Source organism: Nansenia antarctica (genome assembly GCF_963989245.1).
Source record: "Nansenia antarctica genome assembly, chromosome: 10".
NCBI classification, from domain to species: domain Eukaryota; kingdom Metazoa; phylum Chordata; class Actinopteri; order Argentiniformes; family Microstomatidae; genus Nansenia; species Nansenia antarctica.
Window position 1 is genome coordinate 22,065,773 of NC_137680.1, and position 22,999 is coordinate 22,088,771.

The 22,999-nt window shown below is 43.5% G+C and overlaps 1 protein-coding gene across 1 annotated transcript in view; it reads right to left on the bottom strand.

The window, feature by feature from the left end:
* pi4kb (phosphatidylinositol 4-kinase, catalytic, beta) overlaps positions 1–18,797 on the bottom strand; it is a 44,454-nt gene extending 25,657 nt beyond the window's left edge. Inside the window, exons 1-8 of the mRNA XM_080540083.1 lie at positions 18,719–18,797; positions 11,241–12,099; positions 9,644–10,021; positions 5,019–5,063; positions 3,682–3,909; positions 2,642–2,869; positions 1,486–1,595; positions 411–515 (exon numbers count right to left, since the gene is read on the bottom strand). Coding sequence (XP_080396209.1) covers positions 411–515; positions 1,486–1,595; positions 2,642–2,869; positions 3,682–3,909; positions 5,019–5,063; positions 9,644–10,021; positions 11,241–12,074 — 1,928 coding nt within the window. The 5' untranslated portion in view covers positions 12,075–12,099; positions 18,719–18,797. The remainder of the gene's footprint in view (positions 1–410; positions 516–1,485; positions 1,596–2,641; positions 2,870–3,681; positions 3,910–5,018; positions 5,064–9,643; positions 10,022–11,240; positions 12,100–18,718) is intronic.
* Positions 18,798–22,999: the final 4,202 nt, after the last annotated feature.

A 22,999-nucleotide genomic window follows, 5' to 3' on the forward strand; every position in this document is an offset into this window, starting at 1 on the left:
AGAGGACCAAACCGCAGACCATGTTATCCTGGATTGCCCGGTGTACCACCCACCCAACGGGATGCATGGTCTGTCGGTATTAGATGACGAGACGATGACGTGGCTTCTGGAGGGGTGTCCAGAAATATAGCCCGGGTGAGCCCCTCAACCAGGTCTCGGGGTGGTAAAAGGGTAGCTCTCGGCCCCGAGCCTGGTGGAGTGGAGAGGAAAACAACTACCTATACGCCGAAGAAGAAGAAGACTAGACAGGTATGGTTGTACACTAGACAGGTATGGTTGTAGAGAGTAGACACTAGACAGGTATGGTTGTAGAGAGAGTAGACACTAGACAGGTATGTTGTAGAGAGTAGACACTAGACAGGTATGGTTGTAGAGAGTAGACACTAGACAGGTAGGGTGACGGTACTTACAGGACCTTCTCCTGCCACGGCTCCTTCAGGGCCACTGCTGAGGGGTCCTCTGGGTCCCTCCTGAATGTGGTCGGTGTGTGGGCCAGCTGCTCTGAGAGGCGCCGCCTAAACACACACACACACACTAAGTCACACTAAGACATCACCATAACCAATTCTGACCGTTTCAAAGAGTCCGGGCTCGTCTTCTTACAGCAAAGCCTGTGCCGTGTAAGAAGGACTAACCCTTCTTGGACTGCCCAAAGGCAGATAAGAGCCAACCAGCTCCAAGTTAGCCCCACTACCGTCGTTAGTAGGGGTGTAACGATACATCGATTCACATCGATGCATCGATTCATTGACTAACGATCTGATTACATCGACGCAATGTAAAAACATCGATCTATATCGTCATCTTAAAGATACACCTTTATTTTGAAATGGCACATTCTGCGTGACTGTCACCATTATATATGAGTTGCCTCTACCAAATCCGTCTAAAAAAGTCACGAGGAAAGTCCTGTCTTTCGCTTTTTAGCTTGAGGTGCGCTTGTTTTGGAATTCCATTCGCTGCAGCGGCCGCGCTCACCCCGCCCCCGTCCAGTTTCTCAACTGGATTGGACAGCGCCTTCGCCTGTCTGGGGGACATCGCTTGGCCGCGCAGTTTTGTTTCATAGGACATTAATGTTTTAAAGCTGAATATCTCTTGTTTGTGAGACTAGTGAACGGGTCTATTTTTCTTTTTGTAACAGAAGAATACTGTATAATACAATATGATTTAAATGCTGGATACCTGGAAGAGCTCACAAATAAAATGGTCAAATCATATTCTAGTTGTTTTTGTGAGTTGATAATTGTGTTAGATTGGCATATGATATTGCGTCATATCGATCATATCGTCATATCGATCTTGAATCGAATCGAATCGAAATCGTATCGTGACTGACATTGTGATATCGTCAAACATTGTATCGTCATACAAACAAATCGATATAATATCGTATCGTGATGAAGCTGGTGATTTACACCCCTAGTCGTTAGCCCACTAAAAGCAAGGCCTTTCCAAACAAGCCTGCCCAACGCTCGCCCTCTGTACCTGATGTCCCCAGCGGCGATGAAGATGGGTTCCTTGCTCTCCAGGCTGGTGATGCTGTCGACTGAGAACTGGGAGATGTTGTCACAGCTGTTGGTATGGACCTCCGGGAGCTTGGGGAAGGGAAGAGAGAGAAACAGCTCAGACATTGACCTGAAATAAAAGACTGCTCAAAACAATCAGATTCTTTTTTTTTCTTCTGATTTTATCCCTTTTTCACCCAATTTAGTATCCAATTGCACCCAACCTAGTATCCAATTATCCCCTGCCTATTGCGTAGGATCCGCCGCACGACCCCGTGGCCGGCAGCCCAGAGGAGAAAGCCAGGCAGACTAGCTGTCTGGCTTCTCGAGCCCGACACCGTTATTCCGGCACCCCGGGGGCGGTGTTGCGCGACGGATCCTTGTCCGGAAATAGTCCTATACCCCCCTTGGGAGCGGCCGCTCAATATGCCGCTCCCTGTGGGCCCCGGCCATATCCGGGTCTGGCGAGACCGGGATTCGATCCCAGTCCCCGGTGGGCAGCTTGCACCAGAGGCTGATGCTTAGACCGCTGCGCCACCGCGGGGAAAAACAATCTGATTCTAAACCCCCTTATGGTGGTTTGAACCACACGTAGCAGTGTGACGTGTAAGAAAAAAATATTTGTTTCGTCATCCCAGCCATCACCGGTCATCCCTCTGTCACCACGCGTTGCCGTTTGCTTATGCGCAAATGCCTCCGAAGCATCTCCGAAGTCGCGTCCCGCTTTCCCCCCGACCCTTGTAAGGTCACATCTCCGGTTCTACCTTTTAACTGGGAGTGTCTTTGATCCGTTTCAATGAACGTACCGTCTTTCGAGTGATACATCAAACTTTTCACGTGCTGCACCCCGCCTCTGGAACTCTCTCCCTCAACCACAAGAGACTCACCCTCACTCTCCACTTTTAAATCCCACCTCAAAACCTACCTGTTCTCCCATGCATAGAACCTCCCCTACCCCTAACCATCTCCCCTAACCCTGCCACCCCCCTCCCCCCCTGTACATTGTTGTGTTCCCCGTTCATTGACTCTTTTCCCATATTGTCAGCGTCTTTGAGCCTCGGAAAAGCGCTCTATAAATACAATGAATTATTATTATTATTATTATTATTATTATTATTATTATTATTAAGTCTCACCTCCACCTGGAGTTCCCCGATGTCGTCTACAGACCAGGCCTCGTCGTCGTTGTCGTAGTTGGGGACTGTGGAGAAGCTCCCGGCGCGCTGCTCCGCCGTGATGCCGCAGTCCGGCAGGTTCTCCACCGACCGCGTGCTCCGGATCCGCGTCTCCGGGATCCGCACCGGAACGTTGGACGTCTCAACGTTCTCGCACTCCAGAACTTCCACGTAGATTAGGTACGGTGCCTGGTCAGGGGGCATACGTAGAGTGAATGGTTGTCACAGACAGACAGATAGCATACGTAGAGTGAATGGTTGTCACACAGACAGACAGATAGCATACGTAGAGTGAATGGTTGTCACACAGACAGACAGATAGCATATGTAGAGTGAATGGTTTTCACACAGACAGACAGATAGCATACGTAGAGTGAATGGTTGTCACACAGACAGACAAATAGCATATGTAGAGTGAATGGTTGTCACACAGACAGACAGATAGCATACGTAGAGTGAATGGTTGTCACACAGACAGACAGATAGCATACGTAGAATGAATGATTGTCACACAGACAGACAGATAGCATACGTAGAGTAAACGGTTGTCACACAGACAGACAGATAGCATACGTAGAGTGAATGGTTGTCACACAGACAGACAGATAGCATACGTAGAGCGAACGGTTGTCACACAGACAGACAGATAGCATACGTAGAGTGAATGGTTGTCACACAGACAGACAGATAGCATACGTAGAGTGAACGGTTGTCACACAGACAGACAGATAAGACGGGAAGAGTAGTTATCTTGTAACATCTCTCACAGGGTGCTTTTTCGAGTAAACAACCATTATTTCTACAGACAAAATCTCTCAGGCAGAGCCATAATGTACTGGAGGATGAATGCATGGTTTGAGAGTGGGGGATCTCCCTTCAGTTCAGCATAAAACACTGTTTGTGTGTAATCTGTGTATACGGTGTGCTTATTTATATAGGTAGATTCAGAAATGAAGCATATATATATGTGTGTGTGTGTGTTTGCGCAGCCCTCTCCACACCTTGTCTTTGGAGTTGAGCACCACGGCCTGTGTGTGGGGAACTCGGACCACGTGGTGGTTGAAGGCGGCGGTGGGCAGCCAGACGCGGGCCGGCAGCTTGTGGTTGAGCAGCGACAGCTCTGAGATCAGCCTCTGGGTCTTCTGCTCCTTGGTGGGCAGCGTGGCCAGGCGCTTCCCGATGCCCATCAGGGACTTGATGAACTCCCTCTGGGGAGTCAGACGCACAGGCTGCAGGGAAGGAGGCGGGTGGACACGTGAGCAAAGGATTCAAAATGCATTGTTGTTGTATAGTTATAGGCCTTACCCGAACTTCAACAGGTCATCACTGTGCCTGGGGGATCTAGTCGTCTGGGATAGGATGATAATGCCTGCTAAAGCTGAATACTACCACCATGTGACTTACACAGTACAAGAGCTTGAGAGTGAGTCATCTAAATCTGTTATAAGAAACATCAGTTAGTAAGGGAACCATGACAAAACTATTTTGAAAGGATGAATGGAAACAATGACCTGGGAGAATTCTTAATAACGGTGAGATGGGAAACATTGTCAAACTGCAATTAATTAATTAACCAAATGTTTGCTGGAACCAAGTCTGTTCCTTTCTACCATTTCCATTCCCAACACAGCCCACACCTTAGGGACCCTGAAAGTGGGCTACTCAAGATAATTACTAATAAAAAAATATTAAATGTCCAATTATGGAAGAGCAGCAAGATGGTCAGCCTAGAGCTGCTTGTCTGTTTGTGTCGGGTTTCCAGTAAAATGATTCAGTTCCGTATTAGCATAATTGAGTTTAGCCAATAAACAAATTGCCTTTTGAAAGTTGATGAACTGTTTAGCGACAACCTTGACACAAACACCACACAATTAATTTGAAAACATGGCTTTTGACTTTTCAGGTAAGATGACAAAGTCAAAAACAAATCATTAATTTGAGCTTGGAAACCAAGGGCATTTGAGCCTTAATCATTCATCACAGAGTTGTTCAGATTTGAGAGGAGTAAGTTCTTTAAGTTCAGATAAGCCAGGGACCCGCCAAACCAGATAATTGATGCAACACAGATAGTTTTTATTCCAAAAAACATTTTCCCTTGAGTGGAGAGTTTGTAAGCATGCATCATCACTTCAAATAGGACACTCATAGGATTTGTCATATTAGATTTTGATCAAAAAGCCAATGATGGGCAGAGCTGCCAAAGTTGAATTTTGAGATATACATGCTTATAACCTCTTACCAACATCAAAGACTAAATCCCCTGGCTGCGAATGGACAGAGCCAATAATATCCCATAATGCACCGCAAGTAACCATCATGATAGAGGCAGTAAACTTACTGTACCAGTCACAAACTCAAGACTTTCAGAGCTGGAGCTCAGTTCCTGGGAAATGTGAGGAGGGGTAAGGAGCAAAGTAGGGGAGGGGTGAAGGGGGAAAGGCAGGACAAGAATATGGACAATTTTCAACACTGAAGAGCATCATTGTGGCACCATGCTTTTAATGCCTTCTTGGTATGGACTGAGACAGCCCTATCCTAACATAATGTGGAGTCAAGCTAAAACTGACAAACCCATGAACAACTACCCATAGTGAGGAACACTGGTTGACACAGACGATAAATGAGTAGGCCAAGCCATGCTGCCAGTTTGCTGGTGACTATTAATGTCACATAAATCAAACTAGGTCCTCAGTTTAATCCCCCTTGCGTTGGTGCCTGGTTGCATTATATCAATACCAAGCTTGTGCTGCGCCTATCTTCGGTGGTTGTTTGTTTTGAGGAAATGAAATGCAAAAAGCATCTTCAGCCAATGAAATGCATGTTAAATTGGATTTAAATCTGAAGATTGACATGGCCAGTCAACAATGGAGGATGTTGTTGTTTGGCTCTTGTTTGTTTGTTTTTCTGGTCACTGAGAACAGGATATTTGTCAATGATGTCTACGGTACGGTTAGGATACAAATGCGTGCTGTACCGGTCTGGTCAATGGAAAAGCGCCATTAGTCAAGACTCCCTAAGGCTAGCAGGCAGTGGGGGAGATGACTGACTTAGTAGAAGTATACAGTGGGTAGGCCTGTAACAATTATGAAATAATCGTCTAATGGCGATTATTTGACGTGATCTCGTTTTTTTTCTCTTAACCGCGGTCAAAGCATTTCAAAGTTTCAGTTCATATTCAGGATCCTACTTTTGTTTGCATCCATCAAACACGTTTCCAATGGATGGATGCGTATGTAGTGAGATAGAACAGTAGCTATCATATCAGAAGACACCCTGCATGCAGTAGCCTACATCAAATCGGCTTTCGAGCGCTAAAAGTCCACACCGGATTCGGCAAACACAGTAGCCTACATGGTAGAGAGATGGAGCTTGTTGAAAAAAGGAACACGACTGCACCCTTATGGAATCACTTTGGATTCAAGCCAAATCAGAGGGGAGAACCTGCAAATTTGGATGAGCCGATTTGCCAGATTTGTAAAAAAAAAAAAAATAAATAAAAAAAAAAATATATCTGTAAAAACTGCTAACACAACTAATTTGAAACAAAAGTAACTATCCCACCCAATTTGCAGTCATCAACAAATCGCTCAGTGCCGCTGCAGTCCCTGGTCCCTCCCGGCAACTGGGTCTTGCTGAGTCGTTAAGCAGATGCACAAAGTATAGGCCTAAGCGGGACAGTTCCAAATGGTGCACGCTCACAGACAAAGTGATGCGTTACATCGCGAAAGAAATGCGGCCATTCAATAATAATAATAATAATAACAACTTTATAGTGTATAGCACTTTTCCTGCAAATGTTGCAGCTCAAAGTGCTTAATGCATTATTGAATTCGTTTTTAATACAGTGGAGAAGCCAGCATTTAAAGACATGCTGTACTCTTTTGATGGCCAATACGAGTTGCCTAGTAAGACTTGCATCTCTAAAACTGCCATTCCAAATTTGTAAAAGAAAGTGAAGGGTGACAAAATACATTTTATGATAATAAAGAGGCATGGTTTACTTCATAGGTTGCTGTGTTATTACATTATCTGGGTCACATAACAGTGAAGCGATAAATGGATTACACTTATATAGCGCCTTATTCCAAAGAGCTTTACAATGGCCTCTCATTCACCCATTCACACACACATTCACACACCAATGAGCTGATTATCTCTCGTGTACTTCATATTCGATGAGCTGATGATCTTTCTGTGTGTGCTGGGCGTATCTGTCAGTCACATGTATATTATACGGTAACCTATGTAGTCCTACTGTATCCGCGTTCCGCATGTTCTGCTGCTGCTGTAGGATATCTTGGTATTTGATCACCTTCTATATAAAATCACCTGCGTGATTTTTTTTCCTTTTTAATGTGGCCACCCTCTATTATTCGCTACGCGCGGCGCGCGCAAATAATAAACACCCCGCCACTAATATGAAAATTCCTGGAGGAAACACTGTTTCTTGATTGGCTACATTCCATCCACGTCACAATCGGACTCACGAACAGGGTTGCCAGATGGGATTGACATTTTCCACCCTAACCACAGTCTAAAACCCGAGCCCATCTGGCAACCCTAGTCGGGAGTTGGGAGTTGCCCACACACATAAGGAGTTTTGGTCGTAAATATTGAACACATACAACATTTACAATTGTCGGCCCCGACCATTTTCAGGGTATCTTGGTATTTGATCACCTGCTATATAAAACATCGCCGCTCGGCTTTAATGGTTTAACCGCTATTTATTTTTAGATTTTCTTGCCACGCTCCCTCTAGTTTTTGGTGAAATTACGTCGTTGTTAAAGCGCGCGAGGATTGGCCTTACCGCCACTAATGTGGAAATTCCTGGAGGAAACACTGCCCTTGATCTTGTGATTACAAAGGATCTCGAGGTCTCAATATCAGGTATCAGCGACGTGGCCCTCTCTGACCACTTCTGTATTTTCCTTACCATTGTAACACGTAAAGCTGAAAAAATGCTGAACGTGTTGTTAAAAAACGTTATATTACCCCTGCAGTGGCTGAGAATTTCAAAGCTTTAATGAACAGTGATCACATAACTCCCACTTCATATGATAATGACTTAGTAACTACCTTTAACAATAAAGTAAAAATGGCCCTAGACTCCCTGGCACCTACCAAACTAAAAAAGGTTGGAGCCAAGATGAGAGCACCATGGAGAAACAGTGAAATTAATCTCCTTAAGAGAACATGTAGGAAAGCTGAGCGCAGATGGAGAAAGAGCAAATTACAGGTTGATCAGAATATTTTTAAAGAACATCTATCTGCCTTTAACTTGGCAATGCGAAATGCTAGGAAAAAAATCACTTCTCAAATATAATATCTACAAACAAGAATAACCCCAGGGTCTTGTTCTCGACAATTGATTGCCTTGTAAACCCTGCTCCTAGAACACTAGATGGCGCAGCCTCTGTCACCAAATGCGAGGAATTTGCAGCCCACTTCAGGGATAAGATACCACACCACAGAACATGACTATGAGCTGTTCACCATGATTAGTACTGAAACATTAGGCAAAATTGTGTCACAGCTTAAACCGTCTACGTGTCCTCTTGACCACCTACCACCTTTTTTAAGGACATTTTCGAATCTGTGTCTGATGACATACTAGGCATTGTAAATCACTCCCTACTTAAAGGGATTTTTCCAGCAGCGCTTAAAACTTCCCTGGCTAGACCCACCCTGAAGAAAAGTAACTTAGATCCTTTTGACCCAAAAAACTGTAGACCAATATCCAATCTCACTTTTCTAAGCAAAATTCAAGAAAAAGCAGAGTACAAACAGCTTCATGAATTTCTAGTCTTAAATAATAGATATGACCCACTTCAGTCAGGCTTCCGATCATACCACAGCACAGAAACTGCTTTGCTTAAGGTAACTAATGACCTTAGGATTAATGCAGACTCTTGATTCTTGTACTCTTAGACTTAAGTGCAGCCTTTGATACGGTAGACCATTACATACTTATTGAGAGACTTGAAAACTGGGTTGGCCTCTCTGGTCCGGTCTTAAACTGGTTCAGGACTTACCTGGCTGACCGAGACTACTTTGTAGCCCTTGGTGACCATAAGTCAAAATACTATAGCGCAACCTGTGGAGTTCCCCAGGGGTCCATTTTAGGACTGTTGCTTTTTAGCCTATACATGCTACCCCTCAGTTCTGTCATCAAGAGGCATAGCGTTAACTACCATAGCTATGCTGACGACACTCAGCTTTATATCTCAGTAACTCCCAACGACTACGAGATGGTTGACCACCTGATAGATTGTATTGCTGATATTAATATTTGGATGACACAACATTTTCTCCAACTCAATCAGGAAAAAACTGAGGTATTGATCATTGGCGAGAAAACTGGGAGAGAGAAATTATCTGCACATTTGAAAACACTAGCTCTTAACGCTAAGTGTCAGGCTAGGAATCTAGGTGTCATAATTGACCCAGATCAACATTTTGAAACCCATATTAATAATACTATTAAAACATCCTTTTATCATTTAAGAAACATCACTAAGGTACAATCCTTTCTCTCCCAGACACTGAAAAACTAATGCATGCGTTTGTTACTAGCAGGCTAGATTACTGTAATGCTCTCCTGACAGGTCTCCCCCCAAAAATTATTAGTAGACTGCAAATGGTTCAGAATGCTGCTGCTCGTGTCCTTACTAGGACCAAACGAAGAGTGCACATCACACCTGTCCTGAGATCACCGCTCGGTGCTGGTAGGCAAACTGGTTAGTAGTCGCTCTATGAGTAGAGAGCTGCAAGGGAACTTTCCTGGCTACATAGTGTACAGGTTTTTACTTTTGCCTGCTTGCGGCTCTGTCAGTATGTGAAGCGCATTGAGTTGCATCTTGTAAGGGTGCGCTATACAAATAACATTTGATTTGATTTGATTTAGTAGAGGTCTCAGGGGGGTAGTAGAGGTCTCGGGGTTAGGTTTAGGGTTCCACTCACCTCGTCCTGGCTGCTCTCCACCTTGGGGTTGCTGGCCGTCCTCTTCAGGTTGCTGCTCAGGCTGATGCCGACCGTGGCGTCCGACTTGGAGCGCTGGTGGGTGCGCTTGGAGGGCGACAGTCCGTGTTCGCCGCCCAGCCCGTGCACGTGCAGACTCCCCTGCGCCGCGGGCAGGGCGGGGCAGAAGGGGGCCAGCACCAGGGGGTGGTCTCTACGGGCGCGGGCGCCGGCCGGCTTCAGCTCGTCCGAGAGGATGAGCTTGCGGAGCTTGGTGCCGCGGGAGTGGCGCTGCGTGGAGATGTGCATGTCGGAGGAGTAGGCGCCCAGCAGCCAGGCGCACTGCAGCGAGAAGGAGATGCTCTGGCGGCACCGGTGCACCTGGGGGGTGGGCAAACAACGCTGAGTTATACAGCTTTGTTCCTCGTGTTGACAGACACAGGGTTCCCACACCTTCTGAAACATCAAATTCAAGCACCTTTCAAGGACTTTCAAGACTCAATTCCCTCAAATTCAAGGACCCAACACGGCATAGTTTGAGACAGATCTAGATGAGAATTTATATTAGGAACTATCCTCTCACAGACAACAATTTAAAAGAGAGGCTTGAATGTGTGAACACTAGATTGTCTCTTGCCTTCTCTACCACAACACAGCAAAACAATATATTGTGAAATATGTGTAAAGTTAAGCAATACAGAGAGGAGGAAAACATTTTGGAATATATATATTTTTTAGAGAGAGAGAGAGAGAGAGAGAGAGAGAGAGAGAGAGAGAGAGAGAGAGAGAGAGAGGGGAGAATTCAAGCACTTTCAATGACCCATGTCTATTTTTCAAAAACTTTTAAGAAAACTTTTTTTCCCGCAAATTCACAAACTTTCAAGGATTTCAAGGACCCGTGGGAACCCTGCAATAGCAGACTCCAAAGGCAAACACAAAGCCTAGAATCAACACTAGACATTGACAGCTCTCTTGTGCCTGCACACATGATGTGACACCTGACTTACCAGAAACACCCGTCAAGCTAATTGTCCCATTCATTTTGGGTGCTCTGAAATAGGGGGACTAATGCATAAAAAAGCGTTTCTGAATGGTAAAGCCAATATGTACACAAAGACCATCAAATAAAAGCTGAGAATGTCTTTAAGCTCACAGTAACTGTTTGATTTCAATTGAAACTTTTGGAATGTAGAGTTGGAATGTTTTTCACTATCCCATTATTTATACAAAGCACTGTATACGTTTTGCTTTATTTATATATATATATATATATATATATATATATATATATATATATTGTTTTATTTTATGCACTCATGAATTACATAATTCTTGTATAATGAAAAGTGCTTTATACATTTAAGAAATTATTAATATAAATATGATTAAAACTTAAGTATTTACAAATTCAAATCAATCCCCAGCTCCTCTCCCTTCAACACTTGAAACTGAGCCCCATCTTATCTAACACAACTGGATAGGTATTCCACATAGCCAGAGAGGTGTGTGTTTTATACCTATCCAACCCTTTCCTACAAGTGTGTCTAACACGGTATGGGCCATAGGCATTAGTGGTGGAACTCTGCCCCGGGCCACCCACCACGTAGGGCTTGATGGCGTCGCCCACGTCCTCGTCCATGTGGATGTACATGTTGAGCAGCTGCGGCAGGTAGAAGTCCACCTCCTCGTGTCGGAAGCTGAAGAGGCGGTTGCCGATGTAGGCCTGCACGCCAGGCTCCTTGGAGCTGTGCAGGTAGGAGATGGCCATGGACACGTCGAAGAGCTTGGACTCGAACAGCCGCAGGAGCCACGACTGCTTGGAAGGGTTGTGGCGTTGGCGCTGCCTGGCACTCTTCACCGAGTCCGGCGGGGCAACCGGGTCCTCTTCCTCCGCGATTTTCGGGGGCTTGACGATCCCCCCGACTCCGCCTCCTTGGGTGGCGTCGGCTGGCTCAGCATGCGAGGTCCCGTTGACCAGCGCGTGGTCCGCAGGGCTGCTGTCGCCCCCCTGGCCTTCGCCCTTGAGCAGCTTGACCTTCTGCAGCACGTCCTGGCAGGCCTTCAGCGCCATCTCCGGGTCGATGACCAGGTTCAGCTCCCCCACGCCCTCGGAGATGATGTCCAGGGGCGGGCTGGGGGCGGCGGGGCCCTGGGAGATGATGTTGAGGGGCGGGCTGGGGGGGGCTGAGCCCTCGTTGGAGGCGGGGCTTGGGGGCCGCCGCAGCCCCTGGTGACGGGGGCCGCACGACGAAGGGGAGGAGGGAAGAGAGAGGGAGGGAGAGGAGGAGGGCAGAGAGAGGGAGGGAGAGGAGGAGGGCAGAGAGAGGGAGGGAGAGGAGGAGATGGACACAGAGGAGGAGGCTGTGGAGGGGGAGCTCTGCTGCGGTTCCTCGGGGTGAGCCGGCGGCGGCTCCAGCTCTGCGTCACCCATCATGGTCGCTCACCGCTCCGCACGGCCCCTGACAGAGAGAGAGGGACATCTGTGAGAGACAGGCTACACAGCTAGATTTTAGAGTTGTTGTTGTTGTTGCTTTTTTTACCTTTATTTAACCAGATAAAATCAGTTGAGAACAAATTCTCATTTTCAATGACGATCTGGCCAAGAGGCCCCGGCAAGATTAAAAACAAACATATAAACAGAAATACTCATGGTCAACATAAAACAATACATACAATACATGAGAACGGCAAAGACAGTGAAGATACATAAAGATTTTTAAATTTTTTTAAAGGGGTGGGGAGAGTACATCAGCCATGGCTGATCGACAAAGAGAGATACTGGGCAAGAGAGAGGGGGATAGGTTCTTCATCACTATGCTCTTAAGCACATCCAGCCTAATTAGACAAACGTTTTTCAAATATTTCTTTCCCCCTAAACTAATAGCCCTTAAAGCCCAATTTATACTTCTGCGTAAAATCTACGGCGTAGCCTACGTCGTAGCTTGCGTAGGCCCGCAGCCTACGCCGTAGGTTGACGCGCACCTCTCCAAAAATGTAACTACGCGGCAGTGCCTACGCAGACCGTAAGCAATGTGATTGGTCCGCTTGGTAGCACATGATTCCGACATGATTCCGACTCTCTCGTAGGCCAAAATGCGGAAGCCATGACAGAAATGTCATTTACTTTTTCTGTAATTACTTATTAATAAAGATTTGAAAAATCATTATAACCATCGTATTATCTTAGTTTAACGTCATTTCAATGCATCATAGAACTTTTATTTACATCAAGCATAACAAAAAAAAATCGCTGCAGGGCTCGACATTAAGGCTTGTCCGACCGCTTGACGGGACAAGTACATTTTATGTTCGGACAAGTGGACTTCCTCCTGCAGTTGTCCGATGGACAAGTCAAAACAAAAAAAGAAATCAATATGTATTAATATCTGCAAAATATTAATTCCTCCTAAAATCCCTAATAAAAAAAAAGTATTACAAGCAAAGCGATGCCGCGCCTCATTCTCACTGAGGCTATTTCAGTCTCTCGTAGTTCGTTATAGAGTAGTTCATTCATAGTTCGTAAATTCGCTCAGAGTGCCAGAGCGCTTTACACGTTTACACGTTTTCTCCACTTGTTCATCCTGCATCATTTATTTTTTATTTTTATAAAGAGAACAAGAAATAAAAAATAAAGAATAGAAACTAGAGAGAAAATATAGAAAAAGAAGAGAGAAATTATAAGGATAGAAATAGAAAAGTAAGAGACAAAGGGATGGGGGTGGGAGGGGTGGGATCCGGGAGGGGGGGGGGGGGCTTTCTTCCTACTCATTCATTCGGTCCATTTACTCCAGTTCATAGTGAATTGCTCTTCACAGCCTCCCACTTTACAAGTAATTCTTTCCATTTCTTTTATCTCTTCAACAGTTTTTTTCCAATTATTAACAGATGGTGGGTTTAAGTCCAACCATTTACGTGTGATTTGCTTTAAAGCCGCGATACGTAATATGGTGTACAAATATTTATCTCCCTCTCTGTATATATCTAATGGAATAAGGCCGAGTATAATATTGACTGGATGTATAGGATTTTGTAAGGTAAATGTATTTTTTATTTTTACTTGAACTGCCTCCCAAAACCTTTTCAATTTAGGGCATGTATAGAAAATGTGTGTGTGATTGGCTTCTCGTTCCGTACATTTCCTCCAGCATTCATTGCCTGTTGGCCTATATTTTGACAACATTTTCGGTGATAGGAAGATCTTCATATTTATTTTCCAAGCAAATTCTTTCCAGAATTTTGATTGTGTTGTCTTAAATATTCTTTTGCATGCTTCTTTCCAATCGTCATGATAGACATATTTAATGTAAATTTATCTATAAGAACTGCGATTGGTCCGCTTGGTAGAGTCACATTCCGACTCTCGTAAATGCGGAAGTCATGACAGAAATGTCATTTACTTTTTCTGTAATTACTTATTAATAAAGATTTGAAAAATTATGATAACCATCTTATTATCTTAGTTTACTGTCTTTTCAATGCATTATAGACATTTTCTTTACAACAAACATAACAAAAATACGTTTACACCGACCAACGCGACGCAGACCGACCAACGCAGAACTACGGTATAAATTGGGAGAGCCCTTACGTAGGCTACGGCGTAGATTCGACGCAGAAGTATAAATTGGGCTTAAGCCTGGGCCACACCAGATACCTCTACCTCAGCAGTGCATGTGCATCATTTTGGCGCCCATGTTAACAGGTTATAGCAGCCACACAGCGTGAGACGCGTGGATCAAGTTGGCTGTGTAGCTGCTCTAACCTGTCGACATGGACGCCGAAATGAAACGCACACGCGCTGCTGAGGTAGAGGTATCTGGTGTGGCCCAGGTGTTAGTTCTCAGAGAGAGCTCCTCCCACAGCCCAATGTCAGGGTGTTCTGGCGTGAGCCTGGCCATGCAGATGTCTCCTAATCCCAATGATCAGATTAGCACTAGGAGAGGCGAGAGGAGAGGGCGCAATGGATGAGTTCAGCCAACATCTGAAACACTGGACTTGTCACGATAGAAACCTGCGATTGTGCTGTTACTCGTCTTTTAGGGCTTTCACACCGGCAAAGAACCGTGCCGGTTCGCGTTCGGGAACCTCCGAACGTTGGTGCTGTCTGGCGAACGAGCCCGCGTTCATACCAGTGTAACCAGAACCATCCGCGTCATCAACGATGGGTGATGAAGGGGCGGGATAAACAAAAATGTCACAACTAGATGGCAGCTACTTCACTGAAATAAACACAATTTTCGATGAAACAAAACAAAAGACACTTTCTACACGCGTTCTCTTACTAATCAGCTGCTCCGTTACTGGAATAGAAATGGCTTACAAAATTCGCGTCCGCGCATGTCCGTGCGCGTGTGTGTGTGTGTTTGCTGAGCATGTGAGGAAGATAGAGAGAATAATGAAACTTTTGAATTTGTTTTTGATCACTAATGATTAGATTTAGATTAGATTACATTTTGTCTTCTTCCTCCTTGCTGGTCTCTGCAGCCTAGAATATGACCAGTGGAGGCTGAATTGAGGAGGCCAATTTTTTTCCACTTGCTCGCTTCACTCGCGATGGAATGTTCCCTGTTCTTCTTATCTGTCTTTGTGCTGGACAAAGGCACACTATTTGGAGTGTAAGCTACAATCAGAAAGTTCTGATTGATGGAATTCATTGTGCAGAGCTTAGCCTATGTGCCTGCCTGAAGAAATGACATTGCTGTAAGTCTATGAGCCTGCCTGATAATTAAGTTGAGAAATGACATTTGGATGTAATATAAATGCCCAGTGAACATGTGTAAAAGGCAGGAATTTGATAATTATGTTAAAAAACTATTTAGTTTAGCCTACATTTTTCATTCTTCTTCTTCTACAGCTTCAACATGTAATCATCAATTTAATCAAGTTTAGCATATAAAAAAGATAAGTAACAGTTTCTTTATCAAATGTAGTTTTATTCAATATATTTAATATAAATAAATAAAAATGTTTAATGTTGTGAGGACAGTACTGGTTCCAGCTGGCTTCATCTGCTGAGAAACACAGACATGCAATGGAGTGGTATTACTACTGAGAACTAGTGGTGTAACACTGGTAGAGACATCTGATTAGTTCAACTCACCACTGGTTTAGCTGAGGGGCGGCATACTCTCTCCAGGACTCCATTTGATATGGAAGAATATTACATTGACTTGTAATAAAACGAAATCGACTACATTAAAAATAAAACTGTTCAATAAATCCTAAATGTTGTCTACCTATTCGATGTATAAATCGCGCCAGAATCTCGCCGATTTCCGAGGTCATTTTAAGCAAAAGTATTTGGCCAAATGAGCTATTATTTTCAGGGATAACAGCCATGGGTGTTCTAGACGTGTCCTGTAAAGGACAAGTTGATAGGACACTCGTAGACACTATGGAGTGTTTCTTTGACTGAAGTGACTGGCGAATTCTCAAAATGGCTTCATGTGATTGGACGAACAAAATGTCAATCATTCAGCCCTGGACTCATTTCTAATATTTATCCTGCAGAACAGCACTCATACACGCGTGTGGCGGAAAAAAGGTACTACAACGGAGGAGAGGCCTCCAGTTCCCACCCATTTTCAGTGATGGGCCAATCACATATTGCCATGAAAAAAATTGCATTACATTGACTTCTATGAGAAACCACTTTCCGACAGGAGGCCCTGGACTTTTCGACAGGAGGCCTGGCCTCCTTCAATAGAAACGGATAGGGATTCTGGCCTGTAGGTGCTTTACAATTGCAATATTGGGTTTTAGCCATGGAAAATATTTATGAACAAAACGGAAATAATATTAATAAATAAATAAAAATAATTTTTTTGTTAAATAAATAAAAAATAAAAAATATAATTATTGCTTTTTAAAATCTCTCTCTCTTCTCTCAAATTATTGGGGAGGCCAGGCCTCCTCCACCTCTATGGAGGAGCCTCCACTGAATATGACACACCCACTGACGACGTGACTGTTCTACGTTTTGGTTCGCGCTTGAGAACCACTATTTTCTGGTTCCCGCTGCGAACCAACTTTTCAGGCCCCGAACCAATTGAGTTTCGGTCTGAACGCGCCGTCCGGTTCCAGACTTGGTTTGCGAACGCGAACTGGCGCGGTTCTTTGCCGGTGTGAACGCCCTATTTGAGCATCCTTGACATGTAGTCAAGTCTTTGCAATATAAAAAATAAATCATAATTACTTGGATGAACGAAGACATGATTTCTCTTATTGTTGAACCAACAATATAGCGATGACCTCACAACTGAAAATGCATGAGGTGCTGTGGGAAAGTACTTCCTCATAAAACTTGAATCTCTTTGTTGAACATGTTCAGCGAAACCCCATTTTCCTCATCATGTGTGTGCCCATACAGCTCTAGTTTGCCTCTGCATTATAGCAGTTTGCCAGGGAAGGGAAACGTTCTGCCAATATTTAAACATTGTATCAATGCAGCCGCTGAGAATATAGAAGCATTGCAATGAGCGGCTCAGAGAATATTGCAACATTGTAGGTTGACTGTAAAATATTGCAACATAGCCTATCATGGAGGCAGCCCATATAAACCTGTGTGATATCATTACGTAGCAGGTTTACCTGAATATCTAATGTTGACAGGAAGGTAAACAAGACTGAAGTGAAAGAAAAGCCCAGGTTGATGGTTGAGAGGGCTGAGCAGGGTATGATGTGCACTACTAAGTTAAATGTATTTTTGCATAGCCTATGGTCAACTAATGGTCTAAACAAACGTCTTAGATAGGACCCTGTGCTTAATTAAAAAGGCTACTGCAAAGTTGGAACTAATATGGGAATGACTAGTCGCTGTGATCTAACGGAATGTGTAGAGTCTGGACATTTTCCCAGGGATTAACCCTACCCTGAATAATGCAACAATGAAACAAGACAAGAGCAAACAAACGTCATCTTTAGAATATTGGGCACTGTGTTTGTTGTTTTTGTATTGGTATGGGCAGTGAACAAGCTCCCTATGAGTTTTAGTTGCAACAACGACTCCATCACAAGACTTGCATAGAGTAGGATGCTATCCGGCTAACATGTAGCAAGCCATAGTTATGACTGAGCTTCTCATCTAAGTAATATACGTATGGCTAATATATAGCTAGTAATAGTACACCATAGCCTCTACTACAGATTCTTAACTGAGCTAACAAGTTCACTTAATATTAAGTGCCATGCAACAGATACGTTAGCTAACATGACAGCCTGGCTGCATTAGTCGTGGCATAACAAAAGACGTGTGGCACAGAACAAGTTTGTTAAGGGGTGTAAACCGTGACAAATGCAACTATGATGTGATGAACAGAACCGACACGTTGCAGCACATCTTCCTATTTTGTTAATTAGCTAACCAGCCTAATACTAGACTAATCCCTAGGTAGCTGGCCAGATGTCAGCCAATACTAGACTAATCCCTAGGTAGGCTGGCCAGATGTCAGCCAATACTAGACTCATCCCAGGTAGCTGGCCAATACTAGACTAATCCCAGGTAGCTGGCCAATACTAGACTAATCCTAGGTAGCTGGCCAATACTAGACTCATCCCTAGGTAGCTGGCCAATACTAGACTCATCCCTAGGTAGCTGGCCAATACTAGACTAATCCCTAGGTAGCTGGCCAATACTAGACTCATCCTAGGTAGCTGGCCAATACTAGACTAATCCCTAGGTAGCTGGCCAATACTAGACTAATCCCTAGGTAGTTGGCCAGATGGGCATTTGGCTACACCACAAGTAGCTAGCTATGCTAAGTGACTTAATTAGCTACCGTGAAGCAAACAGTTATTGCCAGTAAGTCATGGGTCAGTAACTGACTAAAAATGTGAAGTTACTCGCTAAACGCAACTCATGGTACTGGCAGCACAGGAGGCACCAATAGGACATCATATACATTATGGCATGCTAAGCTAGTTGCGCTAGGCAGCTAAAACGCTGCGTATCTAACTAGCCAGTTGGCTAACTTAGCTAGCCCGTTAGTTCTCGCTGCTTACAGGCTGTATGGCTACTGCTTTTTAAGAGTCTTCCAGGGAAGATGGACATTGGTCATGAAGCGACTTCATTCATCGTACCTTTAAATATGTTTGGGTGGGTGTTGAAGTGTGTTTTTATATCCAGTTGATGATGTTTATCATATCCATGGAGACCTGCCTCCTCTGACCACTGAGTTGTTCAACAACTTGCAGAAGTGTGATTATAGGCCAGGTTGGCCCGTTTATTGCGCCTGTAAAAAAATAAAAATAAAAATAGATATAGATAATCCAATCTGCTACGTGTGGCTTTATTTTAAAGTTATCTGGAATATCAACATTGGTGGAAACACACCATCTTCAGTGCGTATAAACAACCACTTAAATGATAATAATAAATAAAGAATGTGCTTAGCTGTCCAACCTCATGCCTGGTGAGAATGAACCAACATCAGCCGTGTTCGCGAGCATCGGAGTTGCGCAGTTTCTGATCAGTGTCGAAGTTCACTGATTCTCAAAGCTAAAAATTAATGAATGAATGAATAAACAATTTAAATGCTAAACATTTAGCAATATTGTAAACAAAGTATGGCGTCTGGAGTTCTGTGTCTTAAGGGATCGTCAACTATTACTTAAAATGGTTCAATTAATAGAAAACATGTTGTCCCCCACAAAATGATGATGATGATGATGATGATGATGATGAAGCGCCCCTCTATAAAAGGAGAGTGAGGGAGAAACCTGTGAATGATGAAAGATTGATTATTCATAAACTTTTTACAATGCTGTTTCCCCGTAGTGTATAGGGAGAGCTTCTCTTAGTGCGATCACCTTCTGTGACCAAAGAGAAACATAATTCGTACCAACTACGTATTGATATAAAACACTTTTACTTATAGCTCCACCAGCCCCACCGTCCCTAGTTCTTAAAAAAGGTGCTGCAACCAGAGAAAGACAAAATGCCTGGAGTTGAACAGTAGCACTGAGCCAAGGCAAGAGGGCGTTCTCATTTGCAGCACCTTCCTCTTGGAATTCTTTACAGCAGAGTCTGAAACTGTCTCATCTGATCCCTCTTTCCAGTTTCAAGCTCTTGCTGAGAGACATACAGTCAGTGTGCGAATTAAATCACGGTGTGCGGGGGAGCCCAGGGATTAAAGCAAAAAAAAAAAAAATCTCCTGATGGAAAAAGAAATTCAGGCCAAATCGGGGCCGGTGGCTTTCCGTGCGCAAAGCGCGCGTGCGATTTTCCGTTCTACGTTCTAATGCTTTGACTTTTTTTTTTTTTTTTTATATTTCGAAAAATATTAATACATTTCCGCGTTGTCGAAAATCAATGACACATCGCTAGTCAACTAACACGGCTTGTTTTGTGAGCCTGCTAACAATGTAAAGTAGTGTTCTAGTTAACTAGGTAGCAGTCCAATCCATTTCGCTGCTGTATTTTGGCTTGACTAGCGAGTTTGTGTTGTGATTCTCAACAACGTAGTTTCACCCTTTTTCATAGTTTTGAATAATAAATGTGTGGACTGACGATGTAGCGCAGCCTAACTTATTCTAATAATTATTTAACATAGGTTTATTCTGATAATGATTCCCCCCTCCTCCCAGACTTAGAAGGTCACACTATTATTGGATTGGTTGTTTGCGTGCCGGGTGAAGTTAGCTAAACATTTAACCTGCTAGCTAGCAAGAGAAACATAATGTCACTCTCCAAAGGTCTAAAGAGGAAAGTTGACGGTGAAAACAGGGCATTTAAAGAGGAATGGACAGTGAACTATACGTTCATCCTACCTGGTTTCATCAATGCAAAGCCGTTGTGAGAGACTCACATCTTCCATGCTCACAATGAATGTTCCCTTCCACCTATACATGCGAGTCGTCCTTTTCGTCAATGAATGTGATAAAGACGGACTAAAGGAATCGATTGGTGCATAAAAACCTTGAGAACTGCCGGATTAAAGTGACATCCATAATAATAATAAATAATAATAATACATTAGACTTATAGCGCTTTTCTAGACACTCAAAGACGTCCATATCACCAGATAGCCAACAAATAGTGACCGATGGGAGATGCCAGTTTTCTCATTAAGTGAGATTTAATAGCCTAATATTATTTTTTCTATTTTTAATGAATGGCTCATTGTAATTATTATCCCTAGTAATGTAGCGTGTTTGCTCTGTCATTAAATGTTTTTCAGGAGCATATAGGCTAAGCGGATTCAGCTTTTTTTTTTTTTTGCGCCGATTTAGTTGTCAATGTTTTTCATAAAATTAAACTGCATTTGCTTTGTTACTGTTCACATGTGTGGTGCAGTCACATTCACATAGCCTATAAGTAAACTTTAAGTTTGAATTATTTACTGAGCTGGCAAACCACACACCGCATGTCGGCTATTTCAGCACCACGCGTTGTCCACCTACTTCTCACTATGAGGGGTTCAGCGTCAGTGCACCCCGCTCTGTTACTGTCGCATAGTTGTAGCCAATAAAGGCCTATATGTAGGCTATATAGGCTATTATATATCATTTATATAACTAATACCAACATCAAAATAGATTGTATGCCTCTACAAATCATATTACACCAGGTAAAATCCGTCACAACTTGGAATAAATCCATCGCAATTTGGAATATTTTAGAGCTCCCCCAAAATTTCTCAAACCATGTTTCCAGGGGAGCTCATGTCACCACTAGGGGAGCTATAGCTCCCCGAGCTCCCCCTTATTTCGCACCCTGCATACAGTGCGAGTCTATTGATTTGTTCTTGCAATTGAGTTGACCCTCCCTTTTGCCCATTGCATCCCTGTCCCTAGCTCTTTAGCTGTCTAGTTTTAGGTTTTGTAGTTTTAGTTTAGTTTTAGACTATGTAGGCCAGGTTTTGTATTGTATTTGTTTGTGGTGGATGTTGTTGTTGTATGCGTGTGAACAGGTCACACTTGAAAATGAGCCCTAGGGGCTCAATGTGTGTTTTACCTCTATAAATAAAGGTTAAATAAAAAAATAAAAAAATAAAAAATAAAAAAAAGCAGCCAACTGCGATGGACGGCAGATTTCACACATTCCAGAGCTTCCATACTCAAGGAAAAATAAACTAAAGCACAGCCGTGAATGTTTCATTTACTAAAGATTTCAACAATGTATTCGCTTTTGCTAACGGTATGATGCTTAATTCGCGCAACAGCGCCATCTGATGGCGGTGCCGGGCATTTTAGTCAGACTGTTAGGGACTGATAGGAAAAATCTGACAAACCGGACACTGTAGAGTTATGTAACTCCAGAAGATGGCAGTAATGCAACATCAAGGATACAAGCTGCCGTTAAACCCAAAAGAAGAAGAAGATGATACTGTCAACACTACACACTTACATTGGAGCATTTTTTTTTTTTTTTACCAAGGACCAAATAGGGAGTGGGACACGTGTTTAAATTATCTACCATACTAACCAAAGAACATGATTCAGTGACAACTTTAATTTTCGGGTAAGTACTAGTTACTACGTCTGGCAGCGGACGTGAAACTCTGCCAGCTTGCCAGCTGAGCGACGTAATAGCCAGGATGCGAGTTGCACATACTAAGTAAAGTTGTCTAGCCAGTTATATCCAAGTAATTCGCTCTGTAACTAGTTCAGAAGTTATGTAACAAAGCATTGTACGTGTCGTCTCATTCAAAGTTGAATTTTGGAGCCCTCAGCCAGCAGGATGCGCTGTTGTACAGCTGTCCGACCAGTCGCACTGCCAGTCTACACACTGCTCCTCCTCGTAGATCTATTCAGGTAAACAGTCTACACACTGCTCCTCCTCGTAGATCTATTCAGGTAAACAGTCTACACACTGCTCCTCTTCGTAGATCTATTCAGGTAAACAGTCTACACACTGCTCCGCCTCGTAGATCTAGTCACAGCCGAACCCTCTACTGCAAATGTATTAATGCGTCCAACTGCCAAATTAAACAATATTTTCTTCTAGTGTCTATGGTGCTGCAGTTCCAGGAAAAAATTCTGACACAGGTAAGATAAAATACAAAAAGTATAATTTTGCATAATTAAGAAGTTGATCCTAGATTATTCAACTGAAAATAAAGTACAAATAACCTCCTATCCTCGTAGATCTAGTCAGGTAAATAGAGCCTACACATTGCTCCTCCTCGTAGATCTAGTCAGTCAGTATGGTGTTACTTGCGCATAGTCATATTTCATTATTTATTTTCGTCATCTTAAATTACAGCAATGAGCTCGACGGCCATCCATTGCTGGCAAAAGGAGGAGTTTTTGATCTTGGAAGAGTGTTCTCAGTGCACTCCCTTTCACATGGTACTGTCACCATCATATAAACTCCAGTATATTCTACACAGACTCATTTTCCTGTACAACTCTTCAACA